This window comes from Copadichromis virginalis, linkage group LG10, assembly GCF_057382275.1.
Source record: "Copadichromis virginalis isolate Kocher_CV1m ecotype Utaka linkage group LG10, C_Virginalis_male_GT1.1, whole genome shotgun sequence".
Taxonomy (NCBI): Eukaryota; Metazoa; Chordata; class Actinopteri; order Cichliformes; family Cichlidae; genus Copadichromis; species Copadichromis virginalis.
In genome coordinates, this window is record NC_140627.1 from 24,163,453 (window position 1) to 24,188,682 (window position 25,230).

The window sequence follows — 25,230 nt, forward strand, 5'->3', positions numbered from 1 at the left end:
CTGCATGCCTGGGTAGTGATTCTTGCATTAGCAGTGATAGTATTCGAGACATAGCTTGCAATGGCACTAAGCATCTGCAAATAACTTGGGTCAGATAGGACGTGCAAAAAATTTAAAGGCAAGTGGCACTGAGTAAATGAAAAGGCAGTTCTTTAAACGAGGATTGAGGTGTCTTGGAGCCATACTCAAAGACACCTCATGCCCTTAAGCTTCATCTCTGCTTCTTCACATAAACCACAAGGAAACTAGGAAACGGTGGAGGGAATGTGTATTCCTTCAGGCATTTGCAGCCTCACAAACAAGAACTTGACTCATTAGCCATAAAGCTGTCTCAAATCATGTATATACTTTATCTGACCCATGTCTGCAGGTGGATAACACACAGGAATGCATGAGGGTTCGCTGGTGTCGGTGGCTGTAGTATTAGTTATTTTTACAGTTTCATGTCCTCCTGTTTCTGTTATGTACTCACATACTTTTACTAACATGTTGTCTTTGACAGTGCCTGTCATACTTGGGCAATGCTTTTAGGCTTGATGTGCAGTGGGCTGTTTTTAAGTTCTTTTTTCCCCCTTTCAAAATCTTTTCTCATTTACGCCAATGAAATTGTAGCAACAGTCTCACTTCCTGGCTGTTGTGCAAAGTAAAATAGCCATAATGAAGAATTTTCTACCATCTGTGTCTATCACACACGCTTAATATGCAACTTGAAGCTGTTCCTCACAGAATAGGTCTTGTTTGGGGGCTTTGTTAATCTTTGATATGCTGCTGATTAAGTTTGGGACCAATCAGATACTTCCTTGATTGTATTGAAAGTTGTATAACCATCTAAATCAAATCTCCAAACATTACTGTATTTTACATTGCAATCAATACCTTTGCCACACTTCAGTAGTGGTTATCACTACCTCCATGTTTCCCATTTTCTTTCCGTCAGTATGTTGACATTAAGTGCAGACACACTCTGTGATATCTGTGTTACGGGGTTGTTGTAGAGGGAAGTCGGCGCTGCAGCAGATGATGTTGATAGTGACACCGAGTGAGCTGTTGAGTAACAGTCTATTACAACAGTAGTGCTTTTCACCTTATTTGTCTTCCTTGTGACACTTCCTGTTTTTGGAGTTGGAAAACAAAGGTTGCTAACTAATGACATGAGAATCAATCGGGAGCGCCCACTCCCCAGCAGAGAGTAGTTCAGCACCTGCTGGAGGTTAAAGCCTTTTTTATGGAGTTCTGAGTACTGCTCCGTTGGCTATTTTAAGATATTTCAACCCCATCTCTGCTGTATTGGCTCATTGCACTCATTATTTTGATTCTAATCAAGAAAAACAACTCTTCTGCTTTGTGGTTGCTAGTCCAAGAGTTAATGTTACACATCTAAAAGCATTAGCATCTTGTGTATTATAATGCAACATTGTAAATCTCTAACATAGTGGCGATAACAGCATCTTCAACATGTTTGGTGCTCCAGTTCGTTAATAACATTTTTCTTGTTCACACAGGTCATTATTTTATTTTTTATTTTTTTGTTTATTATCCTCCCTTATTTCCATTTTCTGCCCTACTTTCTCTTCACCCACTCTCACCCTTAACTTTTCCCTTTCTCTCTCTTTCCTGTTTTTCCTCCAGGCCACAGTCACCCTATGGACATGCCTGGCCGAGGGCTGTACGACGAGAGGGACAGTGGCATCGCCAGGTCTGGTACGTTAATGAGACTAGGCACCAAAGCCTGGATTGACCTACACTCACACCACTTTCAGTCCCACAGCTGAGTTTTGAATTACGCCTACATTTAATCTGATCAAGACTAAAGAGGTCAAGGAACAGAGAACATTGAGAGTATGTCAGGAAGATACTGGGTCATTACACTCTACATAAAACCACACAGAAAGAAATAAAAGCATGGTGGAAGATGGTGTTGAGGTGAATACATAGCTTCTGAAGTCTGGAAAAGTTTGTCCTGTGGAAACTGACCCCTGTCTCCCAGGCTCTCCTTTAGCCCCACCCCTTCAAACATCACCACGTCCTATTGGAATGACTGGTACGAGGAGAATTGTACATTCAGCACGAGACCCATGTTTAAGCAGAGAGTTAAATATATCGTCGCTCGATACTAGCTTTTCTAATTTAAGAACTCTGCGTCTTTTTTTGACTTTCTCCACCTCTGTACTGTGGTTAGGCTGGAGAGGGTTTTTTGCTGCTGCAACACTCTTATCAGTTTTCTCCTTACAAGATGTACACATTCATTCAGTTATCTCTCTTTATCTCTTAAAACAAACACACAATATCACACACCAACTAAATGGTTCATGTGACCAGTGATCAGTGCGTCCTGTCAGGGCTGTAAATAACCCTGTGATCAAGGCCTGTAGAGAGAGAGTGTGTGTGTGTGTGTGTGTGTGTGTGTCAGTGTCATTATCATGCCAAGCTTGGTGTAAAGCCAGTTTGTCAAACAACTGCAGCATGTGACTATGAGCAAGCTTGCTGACATTAGCGCTCATATCAAAGGTATTCAGTAATTACAGTCTGCGTTTGTGGAAACCAAGAAAAAAGATTGAATGTTTGAGGATTCATTTGTTTGTTTTCGGTGTACCAGTTTTCTTTTCTTTTTTTTTTCTCTCCTTCTCTCTTAGATTGAGAGCACTGTTTTCAAGTCTGTCTGGCTGTGTTTTTGTGTATGATGTCTCATTGAAACTGAGTACTCTACACACTTGTTGTCTGACTAATTTGTGCCTTTTTTACTCTTCTGTCTCAACCATTCCCTCTGTCTGTTCCCTACTCCTTTCCTTATCTTTCATTTTAGCTTCCTTGAGCAGCCTGTTGATCACTCCCTTCCCATCCCCGAGCTCGTCCTTGACCAGCAGCTGTGCGTCCAGTTACCAGCGCCGATGGCTCCGCAGTCAAACAACCAGCCTAGAAAACGGCGTCTTCCCCCGATGGTGAGATGCATGCAGACATACATCTGTTTAAAAAAACAAAACAAAAACAAAACAAATATTAATTAAAATAAATATTCCAGTCAATAAAAACTGTGTAAATGAGGAAAGACACAACAGAAAATAAAGCAGGGCAGTTTTGCAGTAGAAAAACAAACATAAACCATTTGCCAGACATGCAAGCAAGTACACAAAAACATTAGGGTATCAGCTGATGACTTCTCCATATTTAAAAAATTGAGACTTCATTTGATTTCACTTCAACATTTGTAAAGTTATAAAACACTTAAAGGAAATGAAAATGTCCATCACAGAGTTTAAGGCTCAAAATTATGTTTCTGACCAACTTGGATATAATTACATTCATTACCACAGAAAATTCTAGCGATTATAAAAACATACAAACAAAAGAAACAAACTTAAAAGCTAGAAGGAAAAAAAGATGATCAGAAATGGTTTCTGAATTAATTATTTACTAGTAAATTATTTGTTTTGTTGATTTGCCAGCTGATTGATATGGTTTCACTCTAATCCAGATACACAAGTCAGCTTTCCCAGAAGTCACACTCAGAGTCTCTCCTCCCAATCACAAGCGCCCAGTGGTCTTTCACCCCTATTCAGGGCCCCTGTCTGGCTTTTGTAAAGTTTATCCTACTAGGACTTCCTCCGAATCCAGCAGGCAGCTGGGAAAAACGCGCACACACTGCTGCTGTTAGTAACAACACTGTGACTAGACGGGATGCAGTATTGGTCTGCTGCAATCAAAGTAGCTGTCAGCCTCTGGTTGTGCTCTGGTTCACCCGGACCACCAAGTCTCTTTGTGTTTTCCAAGTTTTTTTCCTCCTTTTTGGTGGCAGTATATAGAATTACCTATACTGTACTAATGATGCATAAGAGTATATAGTTAAAACACTTTGCTCCAGCACTACCTTTGTACAGACACAGGGTTGTAAATAATCAGTAAAACTTGGGGCACCTGTAGGGATTGTTAACATTAACTTTTCAGTTAATCTGAACTGAATAATCTCTAACCTCCTAAACACTCTGATTTTAGTTGCTGCAGATAATTTACTCACTCTGAAGTCATTAAATATTACAAAATATAAGTAAATATAAAGAAATGTTGATGGGTTGGGGTTTGTTTTTGTGTTTTTTTGGGGGGGGTTTGCCAGTAATGAATGAATGTTTTATGCAAGGTGAGATGTAACAAATTTAGCTGGATTTGGATTCACAAGGCGAAGTGTTATATACACATTTCCTCCTCTAGCCTTGCTGTAAAGTTGACTCCATGCAAATCCTATCCTCCTTAGGTCGGTGGAGGAGAGCTTCAACATGTCGGATGAAAGCGGCGGTCCAAGTCTGGGTGTGATTCGGAAGAAGAAGATAGCCATAGGTGTCATCTTCACGCTGTCCCCCAATGCTGAGGAAAACAGCCGCTTCCAAGATTTCTTCTTCTCTCACTTTCCACTCTTTGAAAGCCACATGAACAAACTAAAGAGTGCAATTGAGCAGGTAAGTTAAAGGGATGGAATTTCATTTGAGGCCAACTTTTTATTGCAGTTTTAAGTTCCTATCCACCTCCCTGAATGATGATGTAGAGATAAGTTTTCCTGCAAAATCTAATGCATTAACAATGACATGAATGGAACAAAACATACAAACCAGCACTGTTTGCTGCTGTAATGAGCAGAGCTGCTGTCAGATTGACCGGTCAATAGTCATGCCTTTTTATATCTGCGGTTCTGTTTACTGGTGTCTGTTGTTGGCACTGTAAGAGCTCTGGTAGATTTCCAGTGTTAGCCAGTCTTCTCCTTTACAAGTTCTTTAGTTTGACAGCTTTGTTGCCAAATATCTAAAAGTGCATGCGTGTTGTGTCGCTCTCAAGGCCATGAAGATGAGTCGGCGGTCAGCTGATGCCAGCCAGAGGGCTCTGGCTTACAGCCGAATGGTGGAGGGACTCAACGAATTCAGGTTGGACAACATATTCTATTTACTCACTTAAATATATAAGTGATCTTACAGAGTGTAGTTTCTCTCACTTTTTTAATTACAAGCTTTTGTTTTGAACACTTCTTAAAACAAAGCTGGGTTTTTTTTAGGAAGTGTTTATCCATGCAATAAGGGATGTTACATAACAGGGCAGAACTTAAGCATAAACCCTAGTAATAACTTTGAGTGACAAAAACAATGTATACAAGTGCTCATAGCTTTCTTAAAACAAAATGGTTGCATTGACACTGTAGGCTCTTTCTGTTAACCAAAGTCAGCTGTTTAATCAGTTTCAGTCATTTAATATACATTAATATACAATGTATTTGGGAAACTGATGATTTTTTTTCAACTTCTTCTACAAAATAAAACTGGATGCAAAAGGATGCTCTGAATCTTGCATCCATCTACACATCATGGGACTTGGCCCATCTTATTTAAACATATTTAAATCATTTTATTTTGGAGGCTGCAAACTGCAGAGCCACTGACCCAGCTCCACTTCGAGGTTCAGCCCTACATGAATACTGACAGAGGAGATCTGGACTTGGTCAAACTTACTGGCATTGAGCACCACTTATTTTGTTTTCTGTTATTGAGGCCATGTAGGCATGATAGGCTGCAGGAAAGTAGCTGTGAAGGAATGGAAAAAGAGGGGTAATATATTCCTCTGTTTAGGAGACAAGGAACTGCTGCGTTGATGAAGGAAGGTACTCTATAAAAGAGGCAGTCATTGTTATATATTCTGCAGAGACTCAACATTTACAAGGAATCAGATGACACAGATTTATATCAAAATAGTTTATCAGACTTTTTTTTTTTTTTTTTATCCAAAGCTGCTGTTGGCAAAGTCACGATGCTTTTGCAAAGTGGGTCACCAAGTACTGGTATCCATTTTTATGCTGGTGCCGACATTTGGTCAGCTTTAATTACCTGAGAAGTATTTTATATGCGTCTTTCATTCCAAGCTTGGTTTGTTAAGCTAGTGGGTTACTAGGGTCCTCTTTCAACATCAAGCAGGCAGAGAATGTGAGTGTGAGACCTGGGGTTTACCAGCTAGGGTGGCTTGCATTGAAAATACATGTGACATTTAATATTTACTGGCTGCAACAGCGAGTGTCATAGTTTTACCTTGTGAGTCTTTGTTTATGCAATCTCCTTGGAAAAAAAAAAAGTTCTGGGAGCAACAAATGTAGCGGGAAATGGGTTAAAGGTCATTTGTAAACTGAAATCTGCATTTATTTGCATATAAATGCACATTTGCTGTTTTGGCCTTGACCAAATCAAAGTTGTTACTTTGTTACTGCAGCGCACACAGGAGGCCTTTGCTTTGGTGCTTTGACTAATTTTAGGCAGGCTTATTTGATCACGGTTTTAGAAGCTACATCTCAAATTATGCATCACTGCATACTTTGTTGAGAATTATTTCTTTAGACCTTTTAGAAACATCGGTTCCAAGAAGGATTCTGTCTTTATTTGTGATGACATGAGTTATGAAATCATAAATTTGTGATGATTGGCCTGTAGGATTGTTCGGTATGTCTGTCTGTGTGTGGGTGAGACATGCTTGCCATTATTGTGTGACTCGTAAAATGTTCGACTTACCGTATATAATGTGCGTGCGTGTGCCCACCTGCTTGTCTCTGCCACCACTTTCACTCTCCACATACACACTGGCACGCAGTTCCCTGTTTGACGTCCCACTCATTGCTGCAGTCACACGCCTGCTGACAGCCGGCCTCAGCAACCCAAGTCTCCTGAGTGTCAGCCCTATCTATCTCAGACAACTGGTCATGAGCACCAGAATAGTAAATAATATGCAAGTGCCAGGAGGAGGAATGCTGATCCCCTGGACTCACTAAATAGCTGCAAAACCACCTTCAGATATAGACTAAATATAACAGTAGTCACTTTTGCCATTAAGTGGTTTTGACTTAATGGAACATTGCAAGACGTAACTGGACGAAATGCCTTTCTGTGACGCTGACGTGGCTTCAGCATAGCTGGAGGGTGGGCACGCGCACACACCCTGCATGTTGGCAAAGATAAGGTTAGTAGAAGCATCTGGACATAAATGTCACAGCAGACTATATTGGGGTTATGCCAGAATTTGCGGGTTAAGTTCGAACAGGATTTCTGTGCAAAGCAAAACACCTAACACACCGGAGTCTTAATTCTCATTCGGGCACACATACAGTGAAGTTGGGAAGGTTTTTTTTTAGACACTGAAATTGAGTGTCAAACATAAAGCCGTATGTCCCTGAAACTTTCTAAACAAAAAATATATAAATAAGTAAGAAGTCCCTTGAAGCACTTGGGTAAAACTCCCCCAGAAACTGAAATTTAAAGTCTGTAGGTTGGTTCCATAGATGATATTGACAAAGTGAGCTGACATGACAGTAAAAGGGCAATCAGTGCTCTTAAAGTTACCCTGCCTCCATTCTAGTTTAGCCTTAAGCATCTGAATAATGGTGGCAAAGAGTTTTCCCTGTTTGTATAAAGGTTACTCCCACAACCAAAAATCTTATTATTGGATTTATAACATGTTAGTCTCTATAAACAGCTTAACTAACAGTATTTATGATGCCTCTTAAAGTCAACTTATGAAACCAACTTAATGAGGGCAAATGCTTGGACTGTCACTCACCATAGTGAGGTAATTTATATCTGGGTCCTCAGCCCGACACAACAGTTTAATTCCACATCACAGCCGTGCACTTTTAATGTTCACCTAAACAGCTGATGCGTGGAGGCTGAAGCTAGATTTCCCCACTCATCTAGTGCCGGCTTGACCTCAGACCTCTTTCCAGTGGCAGGCTTTCAGTAATGTACACCAGACACCGGGAACAAGTGGGGCTTAGGAGAGGCCGCAGGAAAAAGTCAACCCGTTTATAATACAGGAGTGAATAAAGTATTATTAGTTCATTTGATGCCACAGTCAAATGATGGATGATCTTTGCTGCCCTGCAAACAAGAAGACATAATGAGATCTGGAGATGTGTGTCTGATTTATTCCAAGTTCATTCTGCTTCACCGATTGATCGTTGATCTTCTTGCTATTATCACACATTTTATCTGTCAGACTGTTACCTAATGCTGTGATGTTCTAGTTTAGCACGATTTGTTTCTGCGCTAGTACACTGATAAAGACTCGTTATGTTGGTTCAGTTAGTGACAAAACAAGACTGCCAGCAGTTAAAATGAAATCTATAACACTAAAGGGTCATCTAAAGCAACACTTAGCTCTTTTTGTTTTGTTTATAACAACTAAATATTTGGCATCTTTCTATTTTAACATTAGGAACTCTTGAAACTTAGTTTTGTAGACATGGATTAAGCTGGGAGGTCTTCACTGAGTTTTTCTTTTAGTTGAGGATTAGTCAAAATCCACATGTAGGAAAGTGGCTGTTTGTCACTCTGAGCTTGGGTTTAGGGATGGATTTATTAAAAATCTTACTTAAAAATAGATCTGCGTGGCAGTGCTGTTAAATTCACCTAGAAACAGTGAGGCGCTAAGTTGTTTTCTTTGGAAAATTACGCAATCCTAAAATAGCTTGATCACCAGAATACTTGACCTGAAGTGAATGTCACTTCCACTGTGTGACACCTGTGTTTTCTCACAGCCTGCGTCACTCCTGTCACCGGGTTCATGATAGGTCAGAGAGGTTGTGAGTTTACTGCAGAATTAACCGTGTTTACAGCTGTCCCGAAGCTTCCAGTAAGACTAAATCAAGAAATCAGGGCGGGGTTTTATTGCTTATCAGTAGAACCTACAACCCTTGTGACAGATCAGCCGAGCTGATGGCAGATGGTTAAATCCATTTCAGTTTCCTTGACTATGCTGCTGTTTTAGCTGAAGATTGCAATTGTATTATAGATTCAGGTAATTTGTTTGCAGCAGAACTAAAGTAAGCAGAAAACTTTCTACAGAGCACCTCATCACCTGATAGAAACTGACAGCACTTTTTGTTTTCTTATCTACTGAAAACTGCTCTTTTAATATGGGGGGAAATGGATTTGCTATTTCAAACCCTAAAGCAATGATCTGCAGTCCATATTTTAACCATGACTAAAAATTCCTGATTTTCCACATTCCTACGTCTGCAGAGATTCCCTTCTGCCTCTGTGTCAAAGCTTGGCCTCTGGCCGAGACATGCTCACCAATTCACCCCACGCTCCATGGAAACTCCTGTCCTTCTCAATGGACAAATGCCCCAGCCGAGCCACATACAGATGCATATACACCCACACACTGTACAGACCAAGAGACAAAGTTGGGTGTGTGTGAGGAGGAGAGAGAGGGTGCACGCAAGGTCGTCAGACTGTTACAAACACAGATACAGCAAGGGTCTCCTATGGCCTCAGTGTAGACAGCGAAGCTCTGTGAACTGAGATCTCTTTTGTTTACCCCAAGAGACAATAACGTCCCTGTTTTCTCTCTGTCTGTTTTCTCTCTTTCTCCTTGTTCCCTTTCATTTGGACTGTCCATGGCCTCCCCCTCTTTCATCGCTCCCTCCCTCGCTGTACCTCATCTCCAGGATGACCATCTGTGACCTCTACACCATGCCCCGAGTGGCCGAACCCGTCTGGTTGACTATGATGTCTGGAGCATCAGAGAAGAACCAGCTCTGCGGTCAATTCATGAGGGAGCTTTCTCTGCTGATGGAGCAGGCCTCCAAGAACCAGTTGAGTGTCTCCCTATTCTTCCACCTACTTCACTATTAGTCAAGGAATTTCTATAGATGGCACACAGATTTAGTGAGTCCATGATGTTGTGTCCTAGACTAAGACAAAGATGCGAGGTGCACAAAATATATATACATGTCGCATCTTTCTTTTCTTAGCAACAGAAATGGGGAACATGCAGATTTCCACACACACTTAACTATTCATTCTCTCTCCCTCATACTCCTTTGTTATGTTTAATTGCACACACAGACACTGACACCCTCTTTGCATCTATTTGTCCGTTTTAAAAAGTGCTGTGAATGAGAAGATCCCTGCCAGTCTCTAATTGCTTATTGTTGCTATTACAAAGCCATGTCAAACCACTGCTAATTGTGCACGTATGAATTGGTTGCAGCGCTTTTATTGAACATAGCACCCATATTCAGCAGAGTTAATTAAAGCATCATTCACTGCACTGAACTGAGGTGTTGCATAATGTTTAGTAAGGTGGTAAAAATGCCTTAAAATGTTTTATCAGATCTTAATTAGAGTAACACCACAGTGGAAGTGTTCACACAGTTGAAAATATTAAAACTGTGCTTGAGAGTTTTTGTTTTTTTAATTGTAACTTTTTCTGTATTTTTTTAAATTAATTTGTCATTTTAAGATAAGATAAGATAAGATAAGATAGAACTTTATTAATCCCTCGGGTGGGTTCCTCTGGGAAATTCGACTTCCAAAAAGCACAGCAACGACCGAAGTTACAGTTACAGAATTGTTATATATATATATACACACACACACACACACACACACACACACACAGAGACAAATATAAATAAAATATACAAAGGGGATAAATAGAATAAATAGGAATAAAAAATAAAAATACAAGTGAATTGCACATTTCAAGTATTGAGTCTATTGCACTGTTGACTATTTACAAAAAGTATTGCACAAGGTATTGTACAGTGAGGTGAAGAGGCACTACAGCTTAGTTGTTCCCCCCTCCTTTGTCCTCCTGTTTCCCCTCCCTCTCCCCTCCAGAGAGGAGTTAAACAGTTTGATGGCGTGTGGGACAAAGGAGTTTTTAAGTCTGTTAGTTCTTGTCTTGGGGAGAAGCAACCTGTCACTGAACAGACTCTTCTGGTTGTTAATGGCCGTGTGCAGAGGATGCCCAGCATTGTTCATAATGTCCATCAGTTTCTTTAATGTCCTTTTCTCTGCCACTGTCACCAGAGTGTCCAGCTTCATGCCGACCACAGAGCTAGCCCTCCTGATCAGTTTCTCCAGCCTGGATGAGTCCTTCTTTGCTGTGCTGCTCCCCCAGCACACCACAGCATAGAAAAGTACTCCAGCAACCACCGACTGGTAAAACATCCTCAGGAGCTTCCTGCAGATGTTAAAAGACCTCAGCCTCCTGAGGAAGTACAGTCGGCTTTGGGCTTTTTTATACAGGTGCTCTGTGTTGCATGACCAGTCCAGTTTATTGTCCACCCACAGCCCGAGGTACTTGTACTTGTTGACCACCTCCACCTCCTCCCCCTCTATCTGAACCGGCAGTGGACCTTCTCTGGACCTCCCGAAGTCCACAACCAGTTCCTTAGTCTTTGAGGTGTTGAGTTGCAGGTGGTTTGTGTGACTCCATGCGACAAAGTTCCTCACCAGACTTCTGTACTCCTCTTCCTGATCATCCCAGATACACCCCATGATGGCCGTGTCATCTGCAAACTTCTGAATATGGCATAATTCAGAGTTGTAGCAGAAGTCAGAGGTGTACAGGGTGAAGAGAAGAGGGGACAGCACAGTTCCCTGTGGTGCTCCTGTGCTGCTGACCACAGTGTCAGACGTGATGTCCTTCAGCCTGACGTACTGTGGTCTGTCGGTGAGGTAGTCGGAGATCCAAGCCACCAGGCAGGGGTCCACCTCCATCCTGTTCAGTTTTTCCTGAAGCATACAGGGCCGGATGGTATTAAAGGCACTGGAAAAGTCAAGAAACAGTATCCTGACCGTGCCTTTTCCCCCATCCAGGTGTGAGTGGGCTCTGTGTAGGAGGTACAGGATGGCATCCTCCACTCCGACACCCGCCTTGTATGCAAACTGTAGTGGGTCCTGGGCATGTTGTACCTGTGGTCGGAGGAAGTTGAGGAAGAGCCGCTCTAGAGTCTTCATAAGATGTGACGTCAGTGCCACCGGTCGGAAGTCATTCAGCTCATTGGGCCGGTTCTTTTTGGGGACCGGGACGATGCAGGATGTCTTCCATAGGGCGGGCACTCTCCCCAGTCGCAGACTGAGGTTGAAGACTCGTTGTAGCGGCTCCCCAAGTTCAGCAGCACACACCTTTAGCATCCTAGGACACACCTTGTCTGGGCCTGCTGCCTTTCTGGGGCGAAGCTTCCTCAGTTGCCTCCTGACCTGATCCACTGTGACACTGGGAGATGTTTGGGAGGAGGGGAGGGGGGGAGATGTCTTGCTGCTGAGAGAGGGATTGGAGGAGGGGGGTGTCATGGTGTCAGGAAGGGGGGGAAGCGAGGGAGGCAGGAGAGTGGGGGGAGGACTCTGTAGTGAGGGTGAGGGTGGGGGGGTTGTGGGCTGGTCAAACCTGTTGAAGAAGTTGTTGAGTTCGTTTGCCTTCTCCACAGTCCCCCCCACTGTGCTTTTCTTGGTGTTGTGGCCTGTGATGGTTTTCACACCATTCCAGACCTCCCTCATATTGTTCCTCTCCAACTTCTGTTCCACCTTCCTCCTGTAGGTGTCCTTTGCTTCCCTCAGGCAGCGTTTCACCTCCCGCTGTGCTGCTTTCATCTCCTCCTTCACTTTGCTCCTGAAAGCCTTCTTCTTCATGTTGAGGACAGCTTTGACTTCCTGTGTTACCCACGGTTTGTTATTAGGATAACACCGTACCGTCTTAGCAGGGGCGACTGTGTCCACACAAAAGTTGAGGTAGTCTGTAAGACAGTGTGTCGCCCCCTCTATGTCCTCACCATGTGGGCTCAGGAGCACATCCCAGTCTGTGGTGTCATAGCAGTCTCTCAGAGCATCCTCCTTTTCTGGGGTCCATCTCCGGATGGAGCGCGTTGTGACAGGCTGCCTTTGGACGAGGGGTGTGTATTGTATTTTATCTTCTATAAGCTCCATATCAAAATCTACAACTTCACTGATTTTGTTGAAAACCAAACTATATTTTACTTTTTTGTATATTTTTTACATTCAGTCATTTATACAAATTAGACCAATGAGAGAACATAGATAAAGGCAGATTATCATTACTGTACTACATGAGCCATGGATTTTAAGACATTTGGGACTTTTCTCGTGTTCTCTAATTTCCAGCATGCTCACTGAACTTAAATAGACAGTTTTTTTTCCCCCTAAGTAACCAGTTTCTGTATCAGCATCACCACTTAGCTGAAGTCAGTGTTTCCACCACTACTGCAACTACCTCTAAGTGCTGTTGACTCTTGAGTGAAGCGTCATGTTTCCCTGGGAACCAGTGCTTTTACTGTATCACATCACATCTTTTATGAGGCCATCTCATCAGTGCTCCCATGACTGATGGTTCTGATAATTCCAGCAGTCCCGGCACGCGATTGAACTCTGCTAACATGACAGAGTTGAGTCATGAGACAGGAAGGGAAGTAGACACTTGTGGTCAGAACTGAGAAGTGAATCATGCTCATGGAGTGTGTGTGTGTGTATGGGTGTTTCGCTTAATGTGTACAGCTGCGTATGTTTCAAACTAAGGATTTGTGTTTGTGGTGTCCAGTTCAACAAGAAAGAAATGACCAAGGTTTTACAAGTAATGACAGCACATTTGACCTTACTGAAGTAGGTCAGGAGAGAGACTGAGAGAGAGAGAGAGAGAAAGGCAATTTCTGGACAGATGATAATCATCGAGGGTGATCAGGGCGATATGGTCGTAAGCTGTGCCCATAGCATGGCAGCATGGTGGTTAGCGCTATTGCCTCACAACAAGAAGGTTAAATGTGTTGAGTTTAAATGTTCTCCTTTTTTTTTTTTTTTTTTTTTTTTTTTTTTTCCTAAATGACATCAGAAACAGCAGTATGCGACATTACGTGATGGCAGAGCTTCAGTTCATCCTTTGTCATATTTTTTTTTTTTTTTTTTTTTTTAATAAATAGGACAGGGGGAATGAATGAGAGAGAGAGGGGGAGAGAAAGAAAGAAAACCAAAGGGGAGAAGAGACGGTGAGAAGGGGGGGGAAGAGAGACAAAAAAACAAAACAAAAAAAAACTCCTGGGTCACCTGTATGGAGAAAAAAACAAACAAACAAAAACAAACAGAGGAGACAGCAAACAACAAAGAGCAACATAATAATAGAGAAAACAAAGCACCATCACAATAAACTAACTAGTCATAGATATCAGTATTTACTAAGTAATAAACGATATTGTGCAGCACGCAAGATAGACAGCGCACAGTGTGCTTTGAGGCAGCAGCCAAGAAAGCTTTAGTCCGCGTCTGTGAATACCCATGTGTGCATACCTGTGTGGATCAGCATGCTTGCATTCCAAAGGTTTCTCCATGTAATGATCTGCTAGGGAGTGTGGGGGGGCCACAGCCCCGTCCTCCAGGGTGTGAAGCGGGTATGGAGGAGATCAAAACTCCAGACATCCAGAGGCCCCCAGAACACAAGAGACCATGGAAGACCAACAGTTTAAATGTTCTCCTAGTGTCTGCGTGGGTTCTCTCTGGGTAGTCTGGCTTCTTCCCACAGTCCAAAAACACGCAGTAGGATTAGGTTAAGTAGGACATCTAAATTGCCCGTAGATGTGCATTTGAGTGTGAATGATTTTGTCTCTTTGTGTTACCCTGCCTCCCGCCCTATGGAAACTGCCCCCACAACCCTGAATTGGATAAGTGGAAGAAAATGGATGGATCGTGATCATGCACTGATTCCCTCTTGATTTATTCCCCCCCCCCCTTAGATTCCTTCCTGCATTATTGACAGCGATTCTGACCAATCATCTGGCTTGGGTGCCCACCGTCATGCCAAATGGGCAGCCTCCAATCAAGATCTTCCTTGAAAAGCACTCCTCCCAGAGCGTCGACATGCTGGCAAAGACGCATCCCTACAATCCTCTCTGGGCACAGCTAGGTGAGACGGTCAAAGACAAACACACAGGCAGAGAGACCGAGATGTGCCTTTGCTTGTTGTTAAAGCACCTGGGTGGAGTGAAAGTAAAACGTAACACCTGTGTTTGCTCTTTATTTTCACTGGAACATTGTTGCCATTGTTAATCATTACAACTTGAAGACAAGTTATGACTAGACTATGTTCGCTACCTGCAGCTTTAAATCTGAGTAAGCTAGATGTCTGTGCATCATCCTAAGAGGTGTAATGCAGACATTGTCTTTTAAGTCATCTCAGAAGCAGCAGTCATTCCAGTCCACATTGCATGTGTAATATAAATACTGTTTAAAATTGTAATAACTTGAAGTGAAAACTGGGTATACTGTTAAACTCTCCCTGATTCATGTGAAAAGCACTGCGTTGTTTTACAGAAGTTGAACTAATTGAAGTACTGAGATTTATTAGTAGTTGGCTATTATGTAAAATCCTATAATAAATTTTAAAGGGAAGTCTTAATGAGTCCTCATTTTTACTCATGTGACATGGAATGTAATTAGAAAGTGAGTTAACACTGACACCTAGTGTTAACAGCTGAGAGCTGCAAACAGTCATATGTAAAGAGAAGCGTGAAAGAGATAACCAAGTACAGTATTGTTGGTGTGTATGGGTGTTTAAGTAAACAATAAAGAAGAAAATATGATATTTTTTACTCTCCAATAAAACTTGTATTCAAAATATACATTTCCTGTCTGAGATTAGGGAAACAACGTAAAATTATAAAGCCAAGAAAATATGGAATTAATTAACATATTTGTAAAAATGACTGTTCTTTTATCTTTTTGTAGGGGACCTGTATGGGGCTATTGGCTCCCCAGTTCGGCTGTCAAAGACTGTAGTAGTTGGCCGCAGACAGGAGCTTGTCCAGAGACTCCTTTATGTCCTTACCTACTTCATTCGCTGTTCTGAGCTGCTGGAGACGCACATGCTGGACAGTGCTGAGGACGAGGCCATTGTCATGCCCGGCTCCCTTATAACTACCTCCCTTAGAAAGGGCGAGGTGGAGGAGTCTGATTATGTCTTGGTTACCGTCCACAAACCCAGCGGAGACTACCTATCCCAAGGGGCCCACAGTCAGCAGACTGAGACAGAAGACAGCATCTACCCTTCAGACAACAGCCTGCAGAGCAGCACATTCACAGACAATGAAGTGGAGCACAGTGCTGGAGAGCCACCCAACGAGGAAGAGGAGGAGGATGAGGATGAGGAAGACAGCAGCGAGAGCCAGGGATCGAGGAGCAGTGTGCTTCAGGCAGGACACGGCCAGGGCACAATTCCCATTAACAGGATTGCAGAGGTGGCAGAAGCTAAGGATGTGTGCAAGGAGTCTAGCAGCCGACTGTTCACAGAGGCTCGAGTGGAGACTGTGCTGCACGTCGGCTTGGCTTCCACCAGGGAGCAGGTCTGTGTGCTGGATACAGAGACCAAGGGTGACCTGAAACCTATTGATCCATCCATCCCCACAACCCTTGGATCAGATCCATCCTTACCTGTTCCCACAGAAGTAAAAAACTGTGGGTTAGATGCTTTAATTAATGCAGCATCTGGAAACCAGACCACTAAAGTGCTCCCTGCTCGGCCGTTGGGGATGCATTTGGAGAAGAAGCCTCCAGATAAGAACCTGATTGCTGGAGTATCGGTGATACCGGGAAACTCTGTGATAGGGCCCATGGCTTTGACTCTGCCAGAAGACGAAGAGCCAACAACAAAAGTGACTTTTCTCATTGGAGACTCCTTGTCTCCTGAATCAGACACAGAGAGCCGCGGAAGGAAGGTGGAGGAGGACTACAAGAAACACATGCTGCAGCTGCAGCAGCCATCACAGCATCAACGAGGACAGCATTATCAGCAGCAACCGCAGCAGCTGCAGATGGGAGCCGAGCTAAAGACCAGCTGCACCAGAATGTCAGAGGACCAAACCAAACAGACCAAGGCAGTTTCCACCCTGCAGCGGGTACCGAGCAAGATCTCCCAGTGGGACCTGAACTGTAGGGATGATTTTGATGATTATTTCAACCCTGGGGAAACTAGGACTATAGATAATGTTGCCAAACAACATGAAGCCAGTAGGAACAAGGACTCGGTGGACTTTTCAGCGGCTTCTCGGTATCATGAACTAGGGGATCTTGGCTTTCACAGCAAGGCCAGGGTGCAGGGTTTGGGCCTTTGTTTAGGTCCAGGTAGTGGAGAGATGCAGTCATGCAGGAAGGGAGAGAGGTTGTTGGATATGGAGAGGAGGTGCAGGTGTGAATCTACAGACTCTTCTGACATCTGCGTCTGCAGGGGCTGTCCTGCTGAGCAGGACAAAGATCTTGTGTTATCAGTCCCCGTTCCCCAGGATGCAAGGAGTAACAGCAAAGAGGACCAAAAGCACAAATCAGCGCCCATCAACGACTGGGAAATACCACGCAATGAGAGCTCAGACAGTGCGCTGGGAGACAGTGAGAGTGAAGAGACTGAGGACTGGCAGGAGGAAGTTCTGGTGCCTTTTCCCGGGTGAGTAGAACTTGCTCAAAAACGTGTTTTTGTTTTCAGCAATAGCTGATTAGTTGTTGAGGAATAAAAACTAAAACTATCCACAAAATGTGAGATAAAATAAACAAATTTCTCATGTCATGTTTCATCGACAGGTCAAAGCTGGTGGAGAACTACTCTAAGCCAAGCATTGCTAATTTTGGCCGGTCTCTCTTTGGAGGCTACTGCCCCACCTATGTGCCAGACTTTGTACTGCATGGGATGCCCAGTGACGAGAAGCTACGGCAGAACCTCATGACTGAATTAACCCATGCAGTTCAGGTAAAGACTGGAAGGACTTACTCTTTAAGGAGCCACACGTTTTCCCTGCATAAACAAAAAGCTCAATGGTGGTGTCATACCCAAAAAGGAGGCTTTGCAGCATCAGGGAGTGGGCAGCCTGAGATCATGCCAGTAGTTAAACTTGAACTCTACTTTTCAGCTGGAAAATGATTCTAAGCACACAAGCACACATCCAGCAGGAAGTCACTAAGAAATTAAGAAAAAAATGGAGTTGACTTATGCATGTTTGAGAAGTAATAAAATAGAAGACTGGGTCACGTTATGGATATTCGTGCTTTTTGTGCTTTCTATGTGTATTTCATTGGTTTAAATGGCCATCCTTATCCTCCTGTAGCATCCAGTATTGGATGAGCCCATAGCCGAGGCCGTCTGCATTATAGCAGACACAGACAAGTGGACAGTGCAGGTGGCGAGCAGTCAGAGACGAGCCACCGATGTCAACAAGCTGGGGAAGGAGGTCCTGGTGTCCAACCTGGTGTCCAGCTTATTGCAGTCTACTAACCAGCTTTACAAACTCAACGTGTCCCCCAACTTTGTACGCTAAGTCTTCATCTTTCTGCTTTAGAGTCAAGATCATGTTGACCCCTAATAATTTGTGTGTATACAGTAAATAGCACTTATATTATTGCTTATAAGTCATGCTCCATGTGTTGTTCCTCTCCTCTTCAGTGTATAATGCACCTTGAGGACCGTCTGCAGGAGATCTACTTTAAGAGCAAGATGCTTGCTGAGTATTTGAAGGGCCAGACCAGAGTCCACGTGAAAGAACTGGGCATGGTTTTAGGGTAAGCCCTTTACCTTTTTTCTTATTCCGACTTTGAAATGTTAAAGTTTGTCTGTGTAAAGGTTCATCTGCACCCATTTCAGCCAGTTGTTTTCATCATTACAGCTAGTGACTTGGATACTCCAATCTTTAAAAAAAAAAAAAAAAAAAAAAAAATACAGGTCTTGAATAAATTTCCCAGGTGAACAACAGTGTAAACCTTTAATCTAACTTTTATTTATTATTTTATTTGGTATCTTTGCAGAATCGAGTCCAGCGACCTCCCCTTGCTAGCTGCCGTGGCCAGCACTCACTCCCCCTATGTTGCCCAGATCTTACTATGAAACAGTACTGGCACTGAGGTCTCCAACAGTTCGCTTCCTGGGGAGGTCGGTCAGAGCTGTGCGGTGCCACCCGGCCCCAGAAACGGGCCGTCCACGCTCTGCTGCTGACTCTCTACATGGTTTCCTGACCCGCGTGTCTGTGTGGCACAGGTCTTTATGGACCACAGCCAGAGCTGACGCTTAAACTCATTGCTGCTATTTCAGAGCAATGATGACGTTGAACCACAGGGTGGAGTTGGAGACCACAGACCCAGAGATGGAGCGAGGCACTGCGGATGAATGGAAACATCCCTGAGATGACCTTCTCCTGTCGTTGTTTGAATGTTTTTAAATAGGACTCTTTCATTTTAGGACACAAAAGCCAAAGACTTTAATTTTATTTTTCAGCTGAAAATGAAAATCTAAGGGTGTCTATAGTGTAATAACAATGGATTTGTTTCTTCATCTGCTTTCTCCCCCCCTGTACAATCTTAAACCTGGTCATACGAAGTGATGAATAACATGTTTAAATGAAGCAGGCGGATGATTTTAAACTTTCCTTTGAGGTAAATATCACTTGGAAGAGAACTTTATCAATCTCATGCCAATTAAGTCTTTTTGTTTATCGTCAGGACTTTGTTTACAGGCCAAATTTCCCTGAGTTAGATCAAAAGATTTTGCTTTTTGTCAAACTGCAGTGCCCACCTGACTTTTTGTTTTGTTTTTGCAAACTTGTTTTGAAATGGCGAATTAAGTGGCTATGACATTCTTATCACAGGTACAGCACTACCTCAGATCTTCATATGGGCATGTGGCTAACCATGTACAGCCGCCCCATAGAAAACCCTGAGGTACTTTCTAAGCTATTTTAATCATAGGAATGTCAACTGTGCAGACTCTATGCTGTGTTCTCATAAAATTTTTAAAAAAAGGGAAAGGCTGTGTAATTCCTTAAGATGATTGATTCACACAAAAAAGGAAGAAACTTATTTTTGCGTCAGAATGTGATTAAATGGGGTCCCTTTATACTGTGGAAAAGCTAAACCATGCATTATCTACATCTATTTTACAACCAAAAAAGAAAAAATGCTGAAATATTTTCACACTTTTATAGCTTTGCGACCTTTATACGATGTTTACGGCGTTGATGTTTGCTGCAATGAGAGGAATAGAGGAACACAGTAGGCCTTATAGTGGATATGTATATGTCAGCTGACACTATTCTCAAGCTTGTTTCTATTACAGTTAGACTCACAAAATACAAAACTATAGTAGGACACGTTTTCCTTTTGTTTTCTTGGCATTGACAGATTTTGGTTGTTATGCAGTACAAGCAGGGTGCGATTTGTTGAGAGTAAAAATGCAGGCTTAGATTTTGTGGAATCTGGGACACTCTTTCTTCCTTTTTTTTTTTTTTATAAAATAAATAAATCTTGAATTGATGGGAAAATGTTAACATGTTCACAAACTGCCCGAATCAGAGAGAGCTTCACATATTTTCTAACTATAGCGTACTTTTTATCCAGCACCTTGGAGGCAGTGGGACAATTTTTGAACTTCTGCAAATCTCTAAGATGAAAATATTGTTTGAGCTTGTTAATGGAAGCGCAGTCTAACTGCATTCTCTGAAAGCAGCACTCTAACCCTGGGAATTCCACAGTGTTTGTGTGTGTGTGTTTGTTCAGCCCAAATCGCACCCTGGGTATAACCCAAGTCTTAACGGAAAAGTGGCATAAATGTATCGCAGGCTTCTGGAGAGCTCGTTTTTGCTGTTATAATTGATATATACAAATATGCTTGTTACTGTATTTGAAGATACTCCGCTATATCAGCCTACTTTTTTTTTTTTTTTTTTTTGTACAAACCAGCCATTATGTTTAAAGGGTATGGATTTATATCTCCTTTTCCCTCTTTGTATATGGATAAATTATTTAGTTGCCTGTGTTTAAGTGTAACGGTTTGTGTAAACTGTACATATTCAAGTTTATTTCCATGTATTTGTACAGAATGTCTTTTAAAAAATTGTCTCCTCGAATTTATTCTTTTCCCAATTTTATGGGAACGTTGTGCAATAAAGATGCTGATGATGAAAATTTCCGTGCCTCTCTGGGAAAGTTTTTCTGTCTCCGAATTTAACGGACAGTTAGTTGACATGACCCCGTGTTTTTGGTTGGTTTACAAGACATTACAAAGTGGCTTTCTGTCAAACCACAAGCCTTTGAGTCACTGGCGCAGCTCCAGCTTTACGTTTCATCACATCCTTATATTGTGGTTTCTTCTCTCATTCCCCACAAACACTACATAATAAACTATTCCATGACTGCATAATTATGTGTAAACTGGTTTTAGCTTTTAAGGAAAGCCGTCTTTCATTTTCTCTTTCTTATCATATGAGCAATACAAATTATGCGTCATTTTTTTGGGGGTTGGTTTTTTTGGGTCTGTTTGTCTTACACAGACAGTGGATCTAAATCAGGGCAGACTCTACAACAACAGCACTTTTGTTAAGTTTGGCTGTCAGCAGTCACCATCTGGCTTACACGTTGTACCCACCTTTGAATTTCCCACCCTGAAGCTGTCTGCCACTCCACCCAGCCCTCTCAGTGCACGAGGTTAAATGAACAGAGCACGTACGCACACACTGCAGTTATGCAATAAATGAAGGAGTGTCCTGACTCAAAGCAAATACACTGGTGGAAGCTATGTTTCCCCACAGTAGCAACACTGCTGCCTTATGTGAATGGTAATTTATTAACACAGGGTAACAAGAATCAGTAGAAGTCGAGGCATGTGCACATTAAAGGAGTGGTTTATTGGATCTAACTCGGCTCTGCAGCTCATTCTCTAAGGGCACGGGTTTAATTATGAAATCTAAGGACAAAAGGAGCTGAAGAAAACTGATTTTTGCCACCTGGAAAAGTCAATAAGTCATAATTGTGAGGTAGGAATCCATAATTATAACACACCAACTCCAAATTCTGAGAAACATCATCTAACTATAATATACTTTGCAATGCCATTTGTATTCTTCAGGTGGCAAAAATCGACTTCAATATAATCCCTGGAGTCAGGTGTTGCGTTCACACGCGTTAGGGTAATCTCAATATTCCGCAAGCAGAGCAAAACTCTGGTTGCACTTTGCCTTCACATGTGTCCAAAGGCAGAGGGAGGATCTATGCTGCGTTTAAGTACTGCTTTCATAATTCCTACACTGAAACACAGCCTGACCCTTCCCTTCTGCTGCACTGCTTTCAGCTTTTATCTGCATTTTCATTTATGACTGTGGTTGTTTGGAAAAGTCCCTGTGGTATAACAATTTGCATGTCTTTCTTGTAAATAGCGTATGGTAATGTATTGACAGACAATACAGGTATGTATGGATAGTGGATAGATGATGTTATTCGAAGTTTCCATACACTCACGGGCCTAAATGCCATATTTTGGGTTTTTTAATTATTTCTTTGAACTGTTCTTTTCTCATGATAGAAATATTTTACACTGACTTAAAATAAAAAGGTTTTAAACATTTTAGGGTTTTTTCAAATCCACACATGGTTAAAGTACACATACACCCCAGCTAATATTTGGTTAAATACCCCTTAGCAATTTGCACCTTGATCAGACATGTTTAGTAGCTTACAGCAAACGTCTGGTTATAGCTCTTAGGATAACTGGAAGAGGTAATTTAAATTGGGTGGTTGCCTTGTATTTTTAATAGGGTTGAGGTTGTGACTTTGGGGAGGCCATTCGGGTCAGTTTTTTCCATGTTTCAGGTAACTGCTGATTTGAGGTGAAGATAAAGAATTTGGAGATTGACCTCCTCCATTATTCCACAAGCTTTGTGCAATGTAGGACCAGTAGGACTAGCAGCAAATCAACCGCAAATCATGATGCTACCACCACCACGCTTGATAGCTGGTAGTGTGCTTAGGCTGGAAAGTCTCCAAACATGCCTCTTGTCGCTGTGGTCAGAGAGCTCAATTTTTGCTTGTCCGATTATAAAACCCTTCTCCAGAAGACATTTGGCTTGTCAACGTGGGCAGCAGCTAGGGGTGCAACGATACTCGTATCGATATTGAACCGTTCGATACAGTGCTTTCGGTTCGGTACGCATATATATCGAACAATACAAAATTTGTAATTTATTTTATCAACTTTCCTTCTGACGATGCTGTCTGTGTTGAGCGCTCAGTAAATCTGCGTTCGACTACTCAGCCTAGGCTGCACTGTCGAGCGCAGATCCACTGAGCGCTCAACACAGACAGCATCATCAGAAGGAAGAGCGCAGGGCAAGCTAGCGAGACAGAAGTTAAGCTCTCCTTGCAACATGGCAAATTGAACCTTCCCCACCCTCATTCAGATCTGGCGTTTGGAATTATTTTGGTTTTCATGTGACGTATGACCCTGAAGGTAAGCGTGTCATGGACTAAAGTAAAACAGTATGTTGGATGTGCCACGCAATGCTCAATTACATGGGTGGGAACTAGTGTGTTAGCGAGCAGTTAGCTCGTTAACGTGTTAGCCGTCTAGCCCCACGCAGGGGTAGCTCGATAACGGAGCACTAGTGGGAACACAACGAATATGACTGCACATTTACGCCGACATCATCCTAGTGCAAAGACAAGTGGAAGCAGACAAAAACAACAAGCATGCATGTTACAAACTTTACCCGAGTCATTTAGACAGCCGTTAGCACATGATTCTCCTTATGGGGACCTGATATGTTTAATATTGTGGCGAGCTCAGACAAGGAGGAGAGGGAGGTGTCGTTTGGTCTTGCTTACCGTGAGCACAGCCGTTTATTGACATCTGCAGAAGAACACTGCTGCTAGCTAACTCCTCAGCGCGGCAACCGCACAGCAACAACAACACACAGAGCGCCCTCTGACCCCGGAAGGACACACCGTCGCAGCGAGAAGGCGTCACCCGTCCCTATGGCAACATAAACAAAACATAACTGTACAAACAGAACCCTGAACAGCCCTGACCCGCTACATAGCCCCCGCCTAAGGGGTCAGTCGTCCCCGACGACCCCATTGCCCCACACAAAGTCCTGCAAATGTCCAGGTGCCTTCTTTTGGCGCACCGGCCAGTCACGACCGGCGGGGGAAAAGTCACTCGGGTCAGAACATGGGGTGCCACCATCATCCCACTTCTGACACTAATGTGGCGAGCTCAGACAACGAGGAGACGGAGGTGTCGTTTGGTCTTGCTTCCCGTGAGCTAGCCAGGGAGCACAGCCGTTTATTGACATCTGCAGAAGAACACTGCTAACTGCTCAGCGCGGCAACCGCACAGCAACAACAACAACACACAGGGCGCCCTCTGACCCCGGAAGGACACACCGTCGCAGCGAGAGGGCGTCACCCGTCACTATGGCAACATAAACAAAACATAACTGTACAAACAGAACCCCGAACAGCCCTGACCCGCTACAATATGCTGCTGAGAATATAGCCCAGAAGAAGCGTATAGTATAGCTTTTATTTTGGAAAGAGCCATTTCTCTGTAATAAACTCTCTTTTCCAAAGATGAGTGACTCCTCAATCAGATACAGGTGTTACCGCGCCAGATCCGCGGCCCCGAACCATAGTAAGGAAACCTCTGGCAGTTACTTGAAGGTTCCGTAACTGACTCGTAGCCGGCAACAGCTTACTATACAAGTCAACTCCGCTAGCAAAAAGATCGAAGGAGGCATAGGAAACTGCTTCACTGAACTTTATTTCTTCTCTAAGGCACGAACACAGCGTACAGTGGGCTGAAACAGTTTACTCACAGCGAGCATCGCCGACACAACTCTGGCTGTCGAGGGAGTTATTATATTCCTTTTATTTATTTTCTTTCCGTCTCTTCTGTAGCTAACCGTTACTTTTTCCCCCTTCTCCGCTCTCTCTCTTCACACACACACACACACACCAGGCAGTCCCGCTACACACATCCCGAATACATTTCCCATCAGGCTTCATCCTTAAAGGGCCATGCCTGTAACACAGGGCTTGCAAAATCGGGCTAGCGATTTTTCCAGTCAGGCTACCAAAATCTATCTCTGCCCTGCCCGTCGGGCTATTGTAGGAAGGAAAAATATATGTCAATGCTTTTGCATTCTTTCGGAAATGTAGCTGGGTAATTATGTCATTGGCATCGGTGAGCCACTGTCAATATGTGACATATTGAAATCGCGTTTGAATTTGCGCTTGTTTTTTGCTTTCACTTTGCAAATATCCAGGTGCCTTCTTTTGGCGCACCGCCGGTCACGACAGGCGGGGGAAAAGTCACTCGGGTCAGAACATGGGGTGCCACCATCATCCCACTTCTGACACCAATGTGGCGAGCTCAGACAACGAGGAGACGGAGGTGTTGTTTGGTCTTGCTTCCCGTGAGCTAGCCAGGGAGCACAGCCGTTTATTGACATCTGCAGAAGAACACTGCCGCTAGCTAACTGCTCAGCGCGGCAACCGCACAGCAACAACAACAACAACACACAGGGCGCCCTCTGACCCCGGAAGGACACACCGTCGCAGCGAGAAGGCGTCACCCGTCACTATGGCAACATAAACAAAACATAACTGTACAAACAGAACC

The 25,230-nt window shown here is 43.1% G+C and overlaps 1 protein-coding gene and 1 long non-coding RNA gene across 4 annotated transcripts in view; one reads left to right on the forward strand and one right to left on the reverse strand.

Moving 5' to 3' along the window:
- Positions 1 to 20,745, forward strand: part of fnip1 (folliculin interacting protein 1) — a 42,559-nt gene extending 21,814 nt beyond the window's left edge. For all 3 annotated transcript variants that reach the window (XM_085470771.1, XM_085470773.1, XM_085470772.1), the window contains 11 exons: positions 1,630 to 1,701; positions 2,804 to 2,939; positions 4,247 to 4,448; positions 4,822 to 4,907; positions 9,464 to 9,610; positions 14,543 to 14,712; positions 15,534 to 17,241; positions 17,376 to 17,541; positions 17,897 to 18,097; positions 18,232 to 18,347; positions 18,591 to 20,745. In XM_085470771.1, the coding sequence (XP_085326897.1) occupies positions 1,630 to 1,701; positions 2,804 to 2,939; positions 4,247 to 4,448; positions 4,822 to 4,907; positions 9,464 to 9,610; positions 14,543 to 14,712; positions 15,534 to 17,241; positions 17,376 to 17,541; positions 17,897 to 18,097; positions 18,232 to 18,347; positions 18,591 to 18,669 (3,083 nt within the window). In that variant the 3' untranslated portion in view covers positions 18,670 to 20,745. The remainder of the gene's footprint in view (positions 1 to 1,629; positions 1,702 to 2,803; positions 2,940 to 4,246; positions 4,449 to 4,821; positions 4,908 to 9,463; positions 9,611 to 14,542; positions 14,713 to 15,533; positions 17,242 to 17,375; positions 17,542 to 17,896; positions 18,098 to 18,231; positions 18,348 to 18,590) is intronic.
- On the reverse strand, positions 1,627 to 24,273 carry LOC146700525 (uncharacterized). Its single transcript, XR_014922586.1, has 2 exons — positions 23,433 to 24,273; positions 1,627 to 2,962 (listed from the first exon to the last, which is right to left on the reverse strand). It is a non-coding gene; the product is annotated as an uncharacterized LOC146700525 (long non-coding RNA).
- Positions 24,274 to 25,230: the final 957 nt, after the last annotated feature.